We start from the raw sequence: 16,088 nt of genomic DNA, 5'->3' as shown, positions 1-16,088 counted from the left end.
TAAAACCTTTTGTAGTCATTGTACTTCGTTACAGTGTGTCAGTGCGGAGACTTCTTTGTGAGCCTAAACACTTCAGCAACAATTCCTTTATGTTCTAAGAAGCTGCGTTACAATGTATCGGTGCAGATAAAACGTATCGGCCTGACGTCCGGGCGGTGGAGCTTTTCTATTCTGGGTTTTTTTTTTTCGGATTTTGTTGAGGATACTAATTCTCATGACGCGTTCGCTCCGTCTCATCCGCTCCCCTTTTATGAAGTGAAGATCTGTCACTCACAGGAATCGTTTCCTTCAGATAAGCTCCTGTTCTGCGCCCGAATACTTAATGTATTAGCGACGTGCCAGGACGCAGCGGGCACAGTGTCACACATGATGGCTTAGATACAGAGCTCAAAGACAGCATCGCACATGATTGGCTTAGATGCATACAGTGGGGCAAAAAGTATTTAGTCAGCCACCAATTGTACAAGTTCTCCCCCTTATAAAGATGAGAGGCTGTAATTATCATTATAGGTTATAACCTCAACTATGAGAGACAGAATGAGAAAAAATCCATAAAATCTGATTTATAAAGAATTTATTTGCAAATTATGGAGGAAAATAAGTATTTGGTCAATAAGAAAAGTTCATCTCAATACTTTGTTATATCCCCTTTGTTGGCAATGACAGAGGTCACATGTTTTCTGTCTTCACAAGGTTCTCACACACTGTTGCTGGTATTTTGGTCTATTCCTCCATGCAGATCTCCTCTAGAGCAGTGATGTTTTGGGGCTGTTGCTGGGCAACACGGACTTTCAACTCCCTCCAAAGGTTTTCTATGGGGTTTGAGATCTGGAGACTGGCTAGGCCACTCCAGGACCTTGAAATGCTTCTTAGAAAACCACTCCTCCTTTGCCTGGGCAGTGTAATGGCAATGCCCTTGCTGATAGAAGGTTTTCACTCAAAATCTCACGATACATGGCCCCATTCATTCTTTACTTTACACGGATCAGTCGTCCTGGTCCCGTAGCAGAAAAACAGCCCCAAAGCATGATGTTTCCACCCCCATGCTTCACAGTAGGTATGGTGTTCTCTGGATGCAACTCAGCATTCTTTCTCCTCCAAACACGATGGGTTGAGTTTTTACCAAAAAGTTCTACTTTGGTTTCATCTGACCATATGACATTCTCCCAATCCTCTTCTGGATCATCCAGATGCTCTCTAACAAACTTCAGACAGGCCCGGACATGTACTGGCTTAAGCAGGGGGACACGTCTGGCACTGCATGATTTGAGTCCCTGGTGGTGTAGTGTGTTACTGATGGTAGCCTTTGATACTTTGGTCCCAGCTCTCTGCAGGTCATTCACTAGGTCCCCCTGTGTGGTTCTGGGATTTTTGCTCATCGTTCTTGTGATCATTTTGACACCACGGGGTGAGATCTTGCGTGAAGCCCCAGATGGAGGGAGATTATCAGTGTCTTGTATGTCTTCCATTTTCTAATAATTGCTCCCACAGTTGATTTCTTCACACCAAGCTGCTTGCCTATTGCAGATTCAGTCTTCCCAGCCTGGTGCAGGTCTACAATTTTGTTTCTGGTGTCCTTCGACAGCTCTTTGGTCTTGGCCATAGTGGAGTTTGGAGTGTGACTGTTTGAGGTTGTGGACAGGTGTCTTTTATACTGATAACAAGTTCAAACAGGAGCCATTAATACAGGTAACGAGTGGAGGACAGAGGAGACTCTTACAGAAGAAGTTACAGGTCTGTGAGAGCCAGAAATCTTCTTGTCTGTAGGTGACCAAATACTTATTTTCCACTATAATTCGCAAATAAATTCTTTAATAATCAGACAATGTGATTTTATGGATTTTGTTCTCATTCTGTCTCTCATAGTTGAGGTTATAACCTATGATGATAATTACAGCCTCTCATCTTTATAAGTGGGAGAACTTGTGCAATTGGTGGCTGACTAAATACTTTTTTGCCCCACTGTAGCTCAGCAGAGAGTATGGCACATGATTGGCTTAGATACATAGCTCAGCAGACAGTATCACACGTGATTGGCTTAGAGCTTAGCAGACAGTATCACACGTGATTGGATTAGATACTTAGCTCAGCAGACAGCATTGCACATGATAGATTAGATACATAGCTCAGCAGGCAGTATCACATGTGATTGGCTCAGATACATAGCTCAGCAAACAGTATCACACATTATTTGCTTAGATACATACCTCAGCCAACAGTATCGCACACAAAAGATTAGATACATAGCTCAGCAGACAATATCACACATGATAATTAGAATACTGCAGCTTAGAAGGCAGTGTTTCCCAACCAGTGTGACTCCAGCTGTTGCCAAACTACAACTCCCAGCATGCCCGAACAGCCGAAGGCTGTCCGGGCATGCTGGGAGTTGTAGTTTGGCAACAGCTGGAGGCACGCAGTTTGGGAAAAAACTGCTCTAGAGGCTGAAAACTTCTGTTCTGCGCCGGAATACTCTATGTATTTGCGTTGTGGCAGCACGCGGCGGGCACTCTGCCGTCTCCTCCCCCTCTCCGGAGAATTAATTCCATTTTTTTTTTTTTTCTATCGCAGGGTAACACTTTACTTACTTAACACAAAACGGGTCTGACACGAGCGCGGAGACGTAACGTGTGTTTATACAGGCGGGAGGCGCTTTGATAAATGCGGCAGCCGGTGATGCGGGGTCCTCACACACTGAGATGAATGTGTCCTCCGCCTGCGGTTGTTTCCCGAGCGGCGGAAGTTTTATTTATTTATTTTTTTTGTTAATACGTAGAAGGCGAATGAAATCCGTCCTGTAAGTGACACTTGGGATTAATTTAATTGAGACTTTTATTCGCTTCCCCGCGGCAAATGGAGCCGGATTGAGACAAGTAAGAATGACTTATTCCCAGGACTGCCGCAAATACCGTGTCACTTAAAGGGAGCCTGTCACCTGCGCAGCGGTCGCGTACAATGCGGCTGTCTACACCATGTTAGTCTGAGTGACGGGCCGACGGGCGCCGGCTTTGATTAGCTCCCGCGCTTCATCTACTACTTGTGCACGATCCCCATTGTCTACATGTCTTATGGAGGGGAACTCGCCGCAGGGGTCTGACCATTGCTGCGCCGCTGTTTTTCCGCGTCTGTAGGTTTACGCAGGGAAGTATAGCGCTTGCCTTTCATTTACAATGCAAAGGATGCAGGTTAATTATAATAATCCTCCCCCCTAGTGGCCGGAAGCGTACCTGTACTTCTAAGAGATTTTTTAAATATATTTATACATATATATACCTGCCTGGTTTTGTTAGATTAAAGGGGTACTCCGGTGGAAAAAGGGGGTTTCATATCAACTGGTGACAGAAATTTATACAGATTTGTAAATTACTTCTATTTAAAAATCTTAATCCTTCCAGTACTTATCAGCTGCTGTATGCTCCACAGGAAGTTGTGTAGTTCTTTCCAGTCTGACCACATTGCTCTCTGCTGACACCTCTGTCCATGTCAGGAACTGTCCGAAACAGGAGCAAATCCCCATAGCAAACCTCAGCTGCTCCGGACACTTCCTGATACGGACAGAGTTGTCAGCAGAGAGCACTGGAAAGAACTACACAACATCACAAAGAAGCCCTTGTCTAAGTGTTGCACTGATAATGATGACTAAAAGGAGGCAAAACTGTGTACATGGTAGGATTACCATGTATTTACTGCTAAGACAGCTGCCCAGAACTGTATGGGTGATCAGATATGAGAGGGACGCCTTGTTTTAAGTGTTTTGGCACAGTGTGGACATTCTGGAGGGGGCAGACAGGCTCAGCATGCATGTACGCAGTCCAGGCTGTCCTGTACAGAACACCATATACGCTCCTTCCCCAATTCTGTATTCTGTCTCTGCTACTAGAGACAGAATTTTACTAACAGGCAGTGGTCAGCAGAGTGCAGGTAAGGGAGACACCTAGTGGTCAAGACTGTAAAGCACATTTTTTTTTGTAAATGTAGTGATTTATAAATGTTAGGAATTAGTCTGGGGTTTCCCAACCAGTGTGCCTCAAGCTTTTGCAAAACTACAACTCCCAGCATGCCCGGACAGCCGAAGGCTGTCCGGGCATGCTGGGAGTTACAGTTTTGCAACTGTGCAGTTCCCGAGACAAGCAGAGATGTCAGCAGAGAGCACTGTTGTGAGACAGAAAAGAACAACTCAGCTTCAGCAGCTGATAATTATTGAAAGGATTAAGATTTTTTAAATAGAAGTTATTTACAAATCTGTTTAACTTTCTGGATCCAGTTGTTATATATATTTACAAAAAAAATAAAAAAAATTCCTGGATAACCCCTTTAACCCCTTAAGGACTCAGCCCATTTTGGCCTTAAGGACTCAGACAATTTAATTTTTACGTTTTCATTTTTTCCTCCTCGCCTTCTAAAAATCATAACTCTTTTATATTTTCATCCACAGACTAGTATGAGGAGTTGTTTTTTGCGCGACCAGTTGTCCTTTGTAATGACATCACTCATTATATCATAAAATGTATGGCGCAACCAAAAAATACTATTTTTGTGGGGAAATTAAAACGAAAAAACGCAATTTTGCTAATTTTGGAAGGTTTCGTTTTCACGCCGTACAATTTGTAGTAAAAATGACGTGTGTTCTTTATTCTGAGGGTCAATACGATTAAAATGATACCCATTATTACATACTTTTCTATTATTGTTGTGCTTAAAAAAAATCACAAACTTTTTAACCAAATTAGTACGTTTATAATCCCTTTATTTTGATGACCTCTAACTTTTTTATTTTTCCGTATAAGCGGTGGTATGGGGGCTCATTTTTTGCGCCATGATCTGTACTTTTTTTTTTATACCACATTTGCATATAAAAAACTTTTAATAAATTTTGTATAATTTTTTTTTAAATAAAATGTATTAAAAAAGTAGCAATTTTGTACTTTTTATTTTTTTCGTTCACGCCGTTCACTGTATGGGATCATTAACATTTTATTTTAATAGTTCGGACATTTAAGCACGCGGCGATACCAAATATGTCTATAAAATGAATTTTTTACGCTTTTTGGGGGTAAAATACTTTTTTATTGGGGGAGGGGATTTTTCACTTTTTTTTTACTTTTACATTTTTTTAAATTTTTTTTTACACTTGAATAGTCCCCATAGGGGACTATTCATAACAATACCATGATTGCTAATACTGATCTGTTCTATGTATAGGACATAGAACAGATCAGTATTATCGGCCATCTTCTGCTCTGGTCTGCTCGATCACAGACCAGAGCAGGAGACGCCGGGAGCCGGACGGAGGAAGGAGAGGGGACCTCGGTGCGGTGTTCTGAATGATCGGATCCCCGCAGCAGCGCTGCGGGCGATCCGATCATTCATTCAAATCGCGCACTGCCGCAGATGCCGGGATCTGTATTGATCCCGCCACCTGAGGGGTTGATGGCGGACGCCCGCGAGATCGCGGGCGTCTGCCATTGCCGGCGGGTCCCTGGCTGCGATCAGCAGCCGGGATCAGCCGCGCATGACACGGGCATCGCTCCGATGCCCGCGGTTTTGCACAGGATGTAAATGTACGTCCTGGTGCGTTAAGTACCACTGCACCAGGACGTACATTTACGTCCTGCGTCCTTAAGGGGTTAAAGTGTAAATTGTTGCATTTTGTAGATGTTCTAAGAGGTAACATTCTTGCCCCCATGTTTAGTCTTTGTCTCCTCCTCCCCAGTAATCCTCGCTTCCTCATGCTCGCGTTGGCCTACGCCATTCCTCTGGGATTCTACGCCGGCTGGTCGGGGGTTTTGGATGTCATTTTAACGCCTATGCATGTGAATCAGGTAAGATGGCGCATCATCAGTGAGGCCGGAGATGGGTACGTGTAATGTCTTATTGGTTGTAGCTTCCGTAGTGACCTGCGTCCTGTCTCGCTTGGGCAGGGCGATCGGTTTAACCCCTTAAGGACCAAGCGTTTTTCTGTTTTTGCACTTTCGTTTTTTCCTCCTTACCTTTTAAAAATCATAACCCTTTCAATTTTGAACCGAAAAATCCATATGATGGCTTAATTTTAGTAATGACATCAGTCATTTTACAAAAAAATCTACAGGAAAAAAAATCATTGTGCGACAAAATTGAAGAAAAAACACAATTTTGTAACTTTTGGAGGCTTCCGTTTCTACGCATAACGTTTTTCGGTAAAAATGACACCTTATCTTTATTCTGTAGGTCCATACGATTACAATGATCCCCAACTTATATAGGTTTGATTTTGTTGTACTTTTGGAAAAAAAAATCATAACTACATGCAGGAAAATTGTCATCTTCTGACCCCTATAACTTTTTTTATTTTATATGGGGCCGTTTGAGGACTAATTTTTTGCGCCGTGATCTGAAGTTTTAATCGGTACCATTTTTGTTTTGATCGGACTCTTTGATTGCTTTTTAATTCTTTTTTTTTATGGTATAAAAATTGACCAAAAATACGCTATTTTGGACGTTGGAATTTTTTTGCACGTACGACATTGACCGTGCCGTTAATTTTACAATATATTTTTATAGTTCGGATATTTACGCACGCGGCGATACCACATATGTTTATTTTTATGTCTATATATTTTTTATATGGAATTTGGGAAAAGGGGGGGGGGGAGTGATGTAAACTTTCAATGAGGTAGGGGTTAATGAGTGTGTTTTTTTTTCTTTTTTTTTTTTTTTACACTTTTAGTCCCCTTAGGGGACTTTTAGGAGGAATCATTTGAATCCTCATACAGATGAATGTGGTTCTATAAACTCTCGTTTATTTGTTTGCTCCGCACTCAATTGATAAAGCTTGGTCCTGCCTGGCTGTATCATTCAGAGCACCGGAGCCAGCATGGAAGGAGAGGAAAGCCCTCCGGCTACCTCCACTGTGGATCGACCCCCCCCCCCCTTCCAACACCCCCCACGCGATCGTGCTGCTGGGGGGCGATCCACCCCATTGAACCACCAGGGATAGGATACAGGCACCTTTTGGACGCCGCTGTCGGCGTTGACAGCGGCTATTTAAAGGGTTAATAGCCGGCCGCATGTCTGCTGTTACCGCCAGCCCCCAGCTACAAGAATCAGCTGGGGGCCGGCCGGTATGACGCGGGCTTGAGTCGAGAGCCGGCGTCATACCCGGTTAATGGGCATTGGACGAGTGTAGACGTCCATGGTTGTTAACCAGTTAAGCGCCATTTTCTTCTGTCATAACCTTTTCTTTGTCTCCACAGGTGGATGCCGGCTGGATCGGTTTCTGGTCAATCGTAGGCGGGTGTTTTGTGGGAATTGGCGTGGGAAGGTGAGGACGATACTTACGTAATAAATACATATGTGTGTGTATGTATGTATATATAATATATATACCGTATTTTCCAGCCGTATAAGACGCACTTTTTCTTCCCCAAAACTGGGGGAAAAAAGTCGGTGCGTCTTATACGGCGAATACACCCCTATCGCGGCGGTCCCTGCGGCCATCAACGGCCGGGACCCGCGGCTAATACAGGACATCACCGATCGCGGTGATGCCCTGTATTAACCCTTCAGACGCGCCGATCAAAGCTGACCGCCGCGTCTGAAGGGAAAGTGACACTAACCCGGCTGTTCAGTCGGGCTGTTCGGGACCGCCGCAATTTCACCGACGTGATGGCGGCGACGGAGAGCGAGGATACCCGGCCGGCAGCAGAGACGTTCCGGAGCGACGGGGATGCGGCGACAGCGATGGAGCGACATCCAGGGCAGCTGTGACGGGTCCGGAGTGGCGGGGACACGTGAGTATTACCTCCTATGCAGTGGTCTTCAATCTGCGGACCTCCAGATGTTGCAAAACTACAACTCCCAGCATGCCCGGACAGCCAACGGCTGTCCGGGCATGCTGGGAGTTGTAGTTTTGCAACATCTGGAGGTCCGCAGATTGAAGACCACTATTGGGTTCAAAATCTTTATTTTTTTTAGATTTTGCCCCTAAAAATTGGGTGCGTCTTATACACCGGTGCGTCCTATAGGACGAAAAATACGGTGTGTGTGTGTGTGTGTGTGTGTGTGTGTGTGTGTGTGTATGTATATATATGTATATGTATATATATATATATATATTATAATTGAAGGGAACAGCTCACACGGTGGGTCGGCAATGACAGTATTCACACAGGCAGCAGGTTTCAAACGTCCAAGAGGATGTTTTATTTAAATGATTTTTAGGCACAAAGCACAGTGCAAACCAAACCTAAGCCTGTCCGGCTAAACATCAGGATACCTCTCTATCCCACTGTGGGCCTAATGTCTGGCCCCAAGCAAACTCCCACAAATGTCCATAGAGGAAGGTTCAGACCTGGTAGGTTTCAGCTGTAGTCCTGGCTGTGGCTGCTTCTCCTCTGTTTCTCCAGCAATCAGCACCGGAAGCCTCACCTGAGGACACCTTAGATTAGGGAAACCCGTAGTGTGGACTGGAGCACCCCCACATCCAACCTGTCCTCCAGTCCAGGAAATCCAGCCAATGCAACATAAATACCCGGAGCAGACTATGCTCTGCTAAAGCAACATCACCTTCTGGATTTCCCTTATGGTGCCTGGCGGAGGAAACCAGGTGAGATATACACCCCATCCACCACGTTCTCATACACTTTACCTATATATTTATGTATATATAATATATTTTTTATGTCAAAACATGCACTAAAAATAAAAGTATTAAATAGGCACGGTGTCATTTGACCAAACTTTACATAGATCAATAGCACTAGCGAATATAGGAAACTTTGTAATACAGCTTATTGGAAAAAAAATTTTTCTTTCTCCTGTTATTCTTCCCTCTTCGGTTAGACTGTATTCCATTCCCAAAGTCATTTCAGCTTTGTCCTGTGTCAGTACAGTACAAGTCTATGGAAAGGGAGCTCCATGCACCATCTCTGGGAGAACTGCAAATTATAGATGATGCCTGCAGAGCAAAAATCTGCCTGAAAATACCATATACAAGTTTTGTAATGGCCTTAAATAGTGCTGCTCCTCATGTACACACAGTGCTACGCTTAAAAAAAAAAAATATATAAATATATATATATATATATATATATATATATATATATATATAGCAACAGGAGAATACAGAAGCACACTGCTAGCACAAATATATAGATGAAACATGAGTATGTAGATAAAACATGAGTATATAGATAGAACATGAAAAGCTATACAGCTGTAATGCAATAAATGAAGATATGAACCTATGAAAATATGAGGTACTTAGCTTGCAAATTTGTCGCCAAATAGCGTGGACCGTCCCACCACGGTAAGGTGACCTCATTCTGGGACGGACCCTACACTGTGTATATGCCTCTGTGTGAACAGTACAACAGGCCAGGTTTTTACAATAGTTTGGATCAATAGTGCTGGCCAATTTATCCTTTGGTTGTATTACACATATGGGGGAGTGGCTACCTCCATGTTGGCTCCTGCACCCCACCCACCTCTATTAGTTGTATATAAGGTGCCTTGGATGTTTCAGACCTTGCAATGCCTGTTGTACTGTTCACACAGAGGCATATACACAGTGTAGGGTCCGTCCCAGAATAAGGTCACCTTACCGTGGTGGGACGTCCACGCTATTTGGCGACAAATTTGCAAGCTAAGTACCTCATATTTTCATAGTTTCATATCTTCATTTATTGCATTACAGCTGTATAGCTTTTCATGTTCTATCTATATACTCATGTTTTATCTATTTACTCATGTTTCATCTATATCTTTGTGCTAGCAGTGTGCTGCTGTATTCTCCTGTTGCTGTATATTTAGCCCAGCAGCCTGCACCTGCAAGCCAGGTTTTTACAATAGTTTGGATCAATAGTGCTGGCCAATTTATCCTTTGGTTATATATATATATATATATATATATATATATATATATATATATATATATATATATATATATATATATCAAACCGCAGAAGTCCTCCAGAAAAGACAAAATTCTGAAAACTTTTGACATATCCCATAGTGTTCAGATCCTGGCTAATCACTTAAATTTTAAAGGGTAGCTCCCACCATCCATTTTTTTTTTCTCTTTTGTCCCTGCCTATTGCCCATCTATCCCTAACCCCCTCCCTGCCTTTACATTTTTTTTTTACTATATTAAAATGCCTTTTGTCTGCCTGGTAGTGTGCTCACTACCAGGCAGACTTCCCCAGCAGGCACCACGTCACTGATGCCTGCTGGGGCCGGCACTTCCGCCCTTACTTCATCTATACAGGGTGCCTCCAGCTGTTTCACCACTACAACTCCCAGCTTGCCCTGACATCTACTGGCTGTCAGGGCATTCTGGGAGTTGTAGTGGTGAAACAGCTGGAGGCACCCTGTGGTGAAAACAATAACTTTGTTTAACCAGCGCAGCAGTGCTACTTCGGGAGCAGCAGCGGCGGCGCTTCCCCGTACCCCGCTTCCCTCACCCCATTCCTCTAGTGGTGCAGACTTACCGGAGGATTAATGAGCTGCCTCCGGACAGGGTAACGGGGGCGGGGCGGGGCGGGGCGGGGCCGGGCGCGCGCGCGAGGCCAGTGGAGCTGGCCAATGCGTGCAGCCCCAGCTATCAGCGTGCTCGCTCTCGCCTATTTGATTGACAGGCGGGAGCGTGCACCGCAGTGACTGGATTTCGACTCATTGCCAGGCTTAAATTAGTCGAAATCCAGTAGTGACGTCACTGCAGAATGCATTCGGCCACTAGGAGGGCGACCCCTAGTGGCCGAATTTAAAAGTGATTTTAAACTTGTTTAAAATCACTTTTTTTTTATTAAAGTATATTAGAGATATGTTGTAGTACTTAAGTACTACAACATATCAATTTTTAGATTTCATGACCGTGCCCATTTAAGTTTCTCTTGGTAACGTGAGGATACTAGACCATGGACCAATGTGGCGCTATTCTGGAAGAAAGCCGGGTGCTTGGCAAAACTACCAGCCTTTGGCTGTCTGGGCATGCTGGGAGTAGTAGTTTTGCAACAGCTGGACAGACCTTGGTTGGGAAACACTGTCCAACTTTACGCACTTACCATTGTGGTTTCCGAAAATCCTCCTTCATCCAAGATATGGTTAAAGGGGTACTCTAGAGGGGGGAAAAATTTTTTTGATATCAACTGGTGCCAGAAAGTTATACAGATTTGTAAATTACTTCTATATAAAAAAAAATCTTAACCCTTCCAGTACTTATCAGCTGCTGTATGCTCCACAGGGAGTTGTGTAGTTCTTTCCAGTCTGACCACAGTGCTCTCTGCTGACACCTCTGTCCATGTCAAGAACTGTTCAAATCCCCATAGCAAACCTCTCCTGACACAGACAGAGGTGGCGGCAGAGAGCACTGTGGTCAGACTGGAAAGAACTACACAACTTCCTGTGGAGCATACAGCAGCTAAATCCTGGAAGGGTTAAGATTCTTATATGGAAGATATTTGCAAATCTGTAGAACTTTCTGGAACCAGTCGATTTAAAAAAAATTTTTTTTTCCCCCTCCGGAGTACCCCTTTTAACTCTACTTTCCCCGGTGTTGATTTATTGAAAAACTTAATAAAATAATAATATTATTATTATTATTATTAATAATAATTATTAATATTAATATAATTCTTAATATTAATTATATTATTAATATATATATATATATATATATATATATATATATATATATAATTTTTTTTTTTTTCATTTATTTATAAATGAAGTTCCCCCACCTTTCTCCCATCCAGGTGGGTGGCACCCAATAGCTAATTTTCCTCTCCTGACATCAGCGCCAAAGCTGGAAAACCGCAATGGTCTCCGTCTCCGGGAACCTAATGAGACTCGGGGGCCAGTCATTTGTCTCTTCTGGAGGGCTGGATCCATGACAGGTCCCGGCTATAATAATCTGCTGAAAGTTGTAATCAGGAAAATTAGGTCATAATTCTTGTCACATTTCACAGATTTCTCCGAGCCGAAGCATTGCGGCGGCGGTTATGGCGGCGCAGACCTCCCCAGCACTCCGCTCCTCATTATTCCATTGAAAAGGCCTTTTGTGTTTTTGTTCCACCAGCTGCTAATGTTTAGCAAGGCGAAAAATTTCACAATTTTAGACATTATCCTGTCATTTTCTGCAAATTATTCCTCCGCGTTGTCCTCGGCGACAGCCTGTAATTGTGTTTCCCGAATCGGTTAATTACAAACTCCATCTTTAATTCCTAATTTGGAAGCTGATCCTTGTATGTTTGCCTGTTTAGCTCATCCGGGGAAAGAAAGGCTCCGATGTTTCAGATACTTGGGGCTGCGCCTGTTGTGTAGTGCGGAGTTATTAATCTCGCCGGATGAGGACGGCGATCGCAACGAAGTCTCGGCCCGATGCGTTACATCAGATTTCTGCTTGAGCGGACTCCAGGGCAGCATATGTAAGGGCCTGAGCACTGGAACAGCTGACAACTAGCCCCTATAGCAGTGTTTCCCTTTATAGGGTGCCTCCAGCTGTTGCAAAACTACAACTTCCAGCATGCCCGGACAGCCGAAGGCTGTCCGGGCATGCTGGGAGTTGTAGTTTTCCAACAGCTGGAGGCACCCTAGTTGGAAAACACTGCCATGTATCATGTCCGAGAGATAGTCAAAGCCCTGCCCCCCCGTATGACATAGTAATTTAATAACATATGATCACAGCCCCGCCCTCACTGATACAATATAATAGTAATATAAAAAAAAATGTCCCTCGCAGAGTTCTTCCTCACACCACAAATGGCATAAAGAACTCAAGTAAGAAAAATCAGGACAATTAAACAAAACTCTGTATACCTGTCATTTCAAAAGATTGTAAAAAAACAAAACCTTTGTGTTTTGTTACATTAAAGGGGTTGTCCAGCAAAAGAAACAATCTGTGTATGGTATCAAAGTACAATAAAGCAACTAATATAATAAGGCCTCACCAAATCAGCTCTTCTCTCACCCTTGTAGCTGTCACATCATGTCACATTTATAGATCCATCCCTGCTCCCCCTCCCCTCCTGTCTACTCAGAACTAAATCATTGATGGGAAGAGAGGGAGCTCATATTACTGCTTAATAGACTTTTTAGGAAGCAGGAAGTTTCTCAGTCACAGTAGTATGTCAGAACAGGCTCATTTTTGTGTTACCTGAGAGGCTTCTTGTTGCCTTACTCTAATGAGCAGTAATATGAGCTCCCCCTTTTCATATCATTTGTCTTGAGCAGACAGGAGAAGAGGGAATAGCAGAATGCTTTCAGAGAGTGTTATTGGACATAACAGCTACACGCCAGACAGCTTAGCTGATTATTGAAGATCTGAGCACCATGGCTAATAACAGATTAGTAAATTGCTCGTATTACTGCTCAGTAGTTTGTCAGAAAAGGCTTACTGCGGTCTTATCTGAGAGAGGTTTCCTTCTGCCTTAAAACCTAATAAGCAGTTATATGAGCTTCCCCTCTTCACATCGATGATCTTATTCTGAGCAGACTGGAGGGGGGGGGGGCAAGGACTTAAGCTCTGCTGTGATTGGCCATCACCGCTACAAGCCGGACAGCTCAGCTAGTAATGGAAGATCTGTGTACTATGGCTAACAACGTTATATTATTTTGTTGCTTTATTATACTTTTTGACAACATACTCAGGTTGTTGTGTTTTTTTTTTCTGGACAACCACTTTTCACTTTTCAAAGTGGGCTGTTTGCCAGTGATACACACACACAGAACTCCTACACACATCACAGCTCAGCACCTACTCTACTCTGCTATGCCATGACATAGAGCTGGGGAAAGTGCACTGAACAGGCTGTGCTGATGATTTCTACAGTACAGTATTGGATATCATGTGGAGGGAGAAGGCACCTACTGATCCACTGGGTTTGCAATGGGCCATCTGAGCAGAAATGTAAAAGACAGCAAGGAAGGGGTTACACTGAGCATTGAGCTGCTGTTCCTGAGAAGCTTATATGAACGGCGGAAATAACAAGGGGCAGCTGCCGTGATCTTTATGAATGGTGAGAGATAGGGGGAAGCCTTAAAGGGGTATTCCGGCCCTAAGACATCTTATCCTCTATCCAAAGGTCTGCGTGGTTCCCGCCGCTGCGGACCCCCGCAATTTTGCATGCGGTACCCACCTCTATGAGCTGCACGCCGCTCTGCCAGCTCACAAACTGCCGGGTGCTGACCACAGGGCCGGAGTATCGTGATGTTACGACTCCGCCCCCGTGTGACATCACGCCCCGCCCCCGCTATGCAAGTCTATGCCGCCACGATACTCCGGCCCCGTCAGTTTGTGAGCTGGCTGCGCGGCGTGCAGCTCAAAGAGGTGGGTGCCGAATGCAAGATTGTGGGGGGGGGGGGGGCCCCAGCGGAGGGACCCCCTTGGTCAGACATCTTATCCCCTTGGTCAGACATCTTATGCCTTAGGGCCGGAGTACCCCTTTAATTTACCTTTTTAAGACAGTGTGGATCATCTTCAGCAGGCAGACAGGCTCACAGATTGCAGGTACACATCCCAGACTTCCTCTCTCTCTCCTGCACGTTAGACTCGGTCGCTGCCTTCTGTGATCTGTCCTGATGTAGCTGTTACTAGAGACAGATTGCAGAGAAGTGACCTACTTGGCGACCAAGACTTTAGAGCGGTTTCTCTACCGTGATAAAATAATTGACGAATATGTTGAGAATCACATGGAGGGGCGACTCTGTACAGGACATTTAGTGATTGTTTGCGTTTCCTTTCCCCCCAGATTTGCAGACTCTGTTCGGGGCATCCTGAAGCCGATTCTTGTCTTACTCTTTTCAGGATCTACACTTGCGGCCACCTGGTTCACCTTGACGTTTTTAAGTAACATCACCCACCTTCCCCTCACTACAGGTAAGTGCACACGCAAAGCCTCAACTTTGTTCAGTGTTTCCCAACCAGTGGTGCCTCCAGCTGTTGCAACACTACAACTCCCAGCATGCCCGGACAGCCGAAGGCTGTCCGGGCATGCTGGGAGTTGTAGTCTTGCAACAGCTGGAGGCACCCCTGGTTGGGAAACGCCCTATGTTCAGCGTCCTGTGTTATCTGTTTTATGTCCTGAGGTCTTTCAAAGCCTTTGTTTTACTTGCAAAACCACAACTCCCAGCATGCCCGGACAGCCTCTGGCGATTGAAAAATAATTGAAAAGTCTCCTGAAGCTTTTGTAAAGTGCCGCACACTGTCATTTGGTGCATTTCAAACTCTTTCCTGTCCTAATAATTTCCATTTAGTTTTAGGGTAGGGTCACAAGTAACATCCGCTGCGGGGAATCTGCCAGGCAGCGGGAAATACGCAACATGTTTTGTTATAATCAGACACAGGGCTTCCCCACCGCAGCCCTCTGTGAGCTTTGGAGGCGGGCCTGTGCATTAGTCATGCTGGCGCGCTCATATACTTCATGTGACCCTACCCTAGAGGGATTTATTTTGCGCCAAAAAGTTAAAATTTTCAGTTTAAAAATCCTTACATCGTTAAAATTTTCTACGTATTTAAGTTTTCCTGGGAAAATGTTGGGTATCTGTTTTTTGGTGTAAAACCAAACACAAGCGCTGTGCGCCACAAAATAGCGGCAAAAACACCCTGCAGAATGGACTGAGAAAAAGCTTCATTTATACCCCCCCCCCCCCAGTGTGAACACCCCCATCATCCCTGACCCCAGGAGCTCACAATCTAATCTCCTATCATACAATGTATCACTCCCATCATCCCTGACCCCAGGAGCTCACAATCTAATCTCCTATCATACAATGTATCACTCCCATCATCCCTGACCCCAGGAGCTCACAATCTAATCTCCTATCACGTACAATGTATCACTCCCATCATCCCTGACCCCAGGAGCTCACAATCTAATCTCCTATCACATACAATGTATCACTCCCATCATCCCTGACCCCAGGAGCTCACAATCTAATCTCCTATCACATACAATGTATCACTCCCATCATCCCTGACCCCAGGAGCTCACAATCTAATCCCCTATCATACAATGTATCACTCCCATCATCCCTGACCCCAGGAGCTCACAATCTAATCCCCTATCATACAATGTATCACCCCCATCATCCCTGACCCCAGGAGCTCACAATCT

At 44.4% G+C, this 16,088-nt stretch overlaps 1 protein-coding gene across 1 annotated transcript in view; it reads left to right on the top strand.

Moving 5' to 3' along the window:
* SLC49A4 (solute carrier family 49 member 4) overlaps positions 1-16,088 on the top strand; it is a 72,110-nt gene that overhangs the window by 34,822 nt on the left and 21,200 nt on the right. The window contains exons 5-7 of the mRNA XM_056536542.1: positions 5,714-5,822; positions 7,233-7,300; positions 14,724-14,851. Of these exons, the coding sequence (XP_056392517.1) occupies positions 5,714-5,822; positions 7,233-7,300; positions 14,724-14,851 (305 nt within the window). The remainder of the gene's footprint in view (positions 1-5,713; positions 5,823-7,232; positions 7,301-14,723; positions 14,852-16,088) is intronic.

Source organism: Hyla sarda, chromosome 8, assembly GCF_029499605.1.
Source record: "Hyla sarda isolate aHylSar1 chromosome 8, aHylSar1.hap1, whole genome shotgun sequence".
In the NCBI taxonomy this organism is placed as follows: domain Eukaryota; kingdom Metazoa; phylum Chordata; class Amphibia; order Anura; family Hylidae; genus Hyla; species Hyla sarda.
This window is presented reverse-complemented; position numbering and strand designations above follow the sequence as displayed.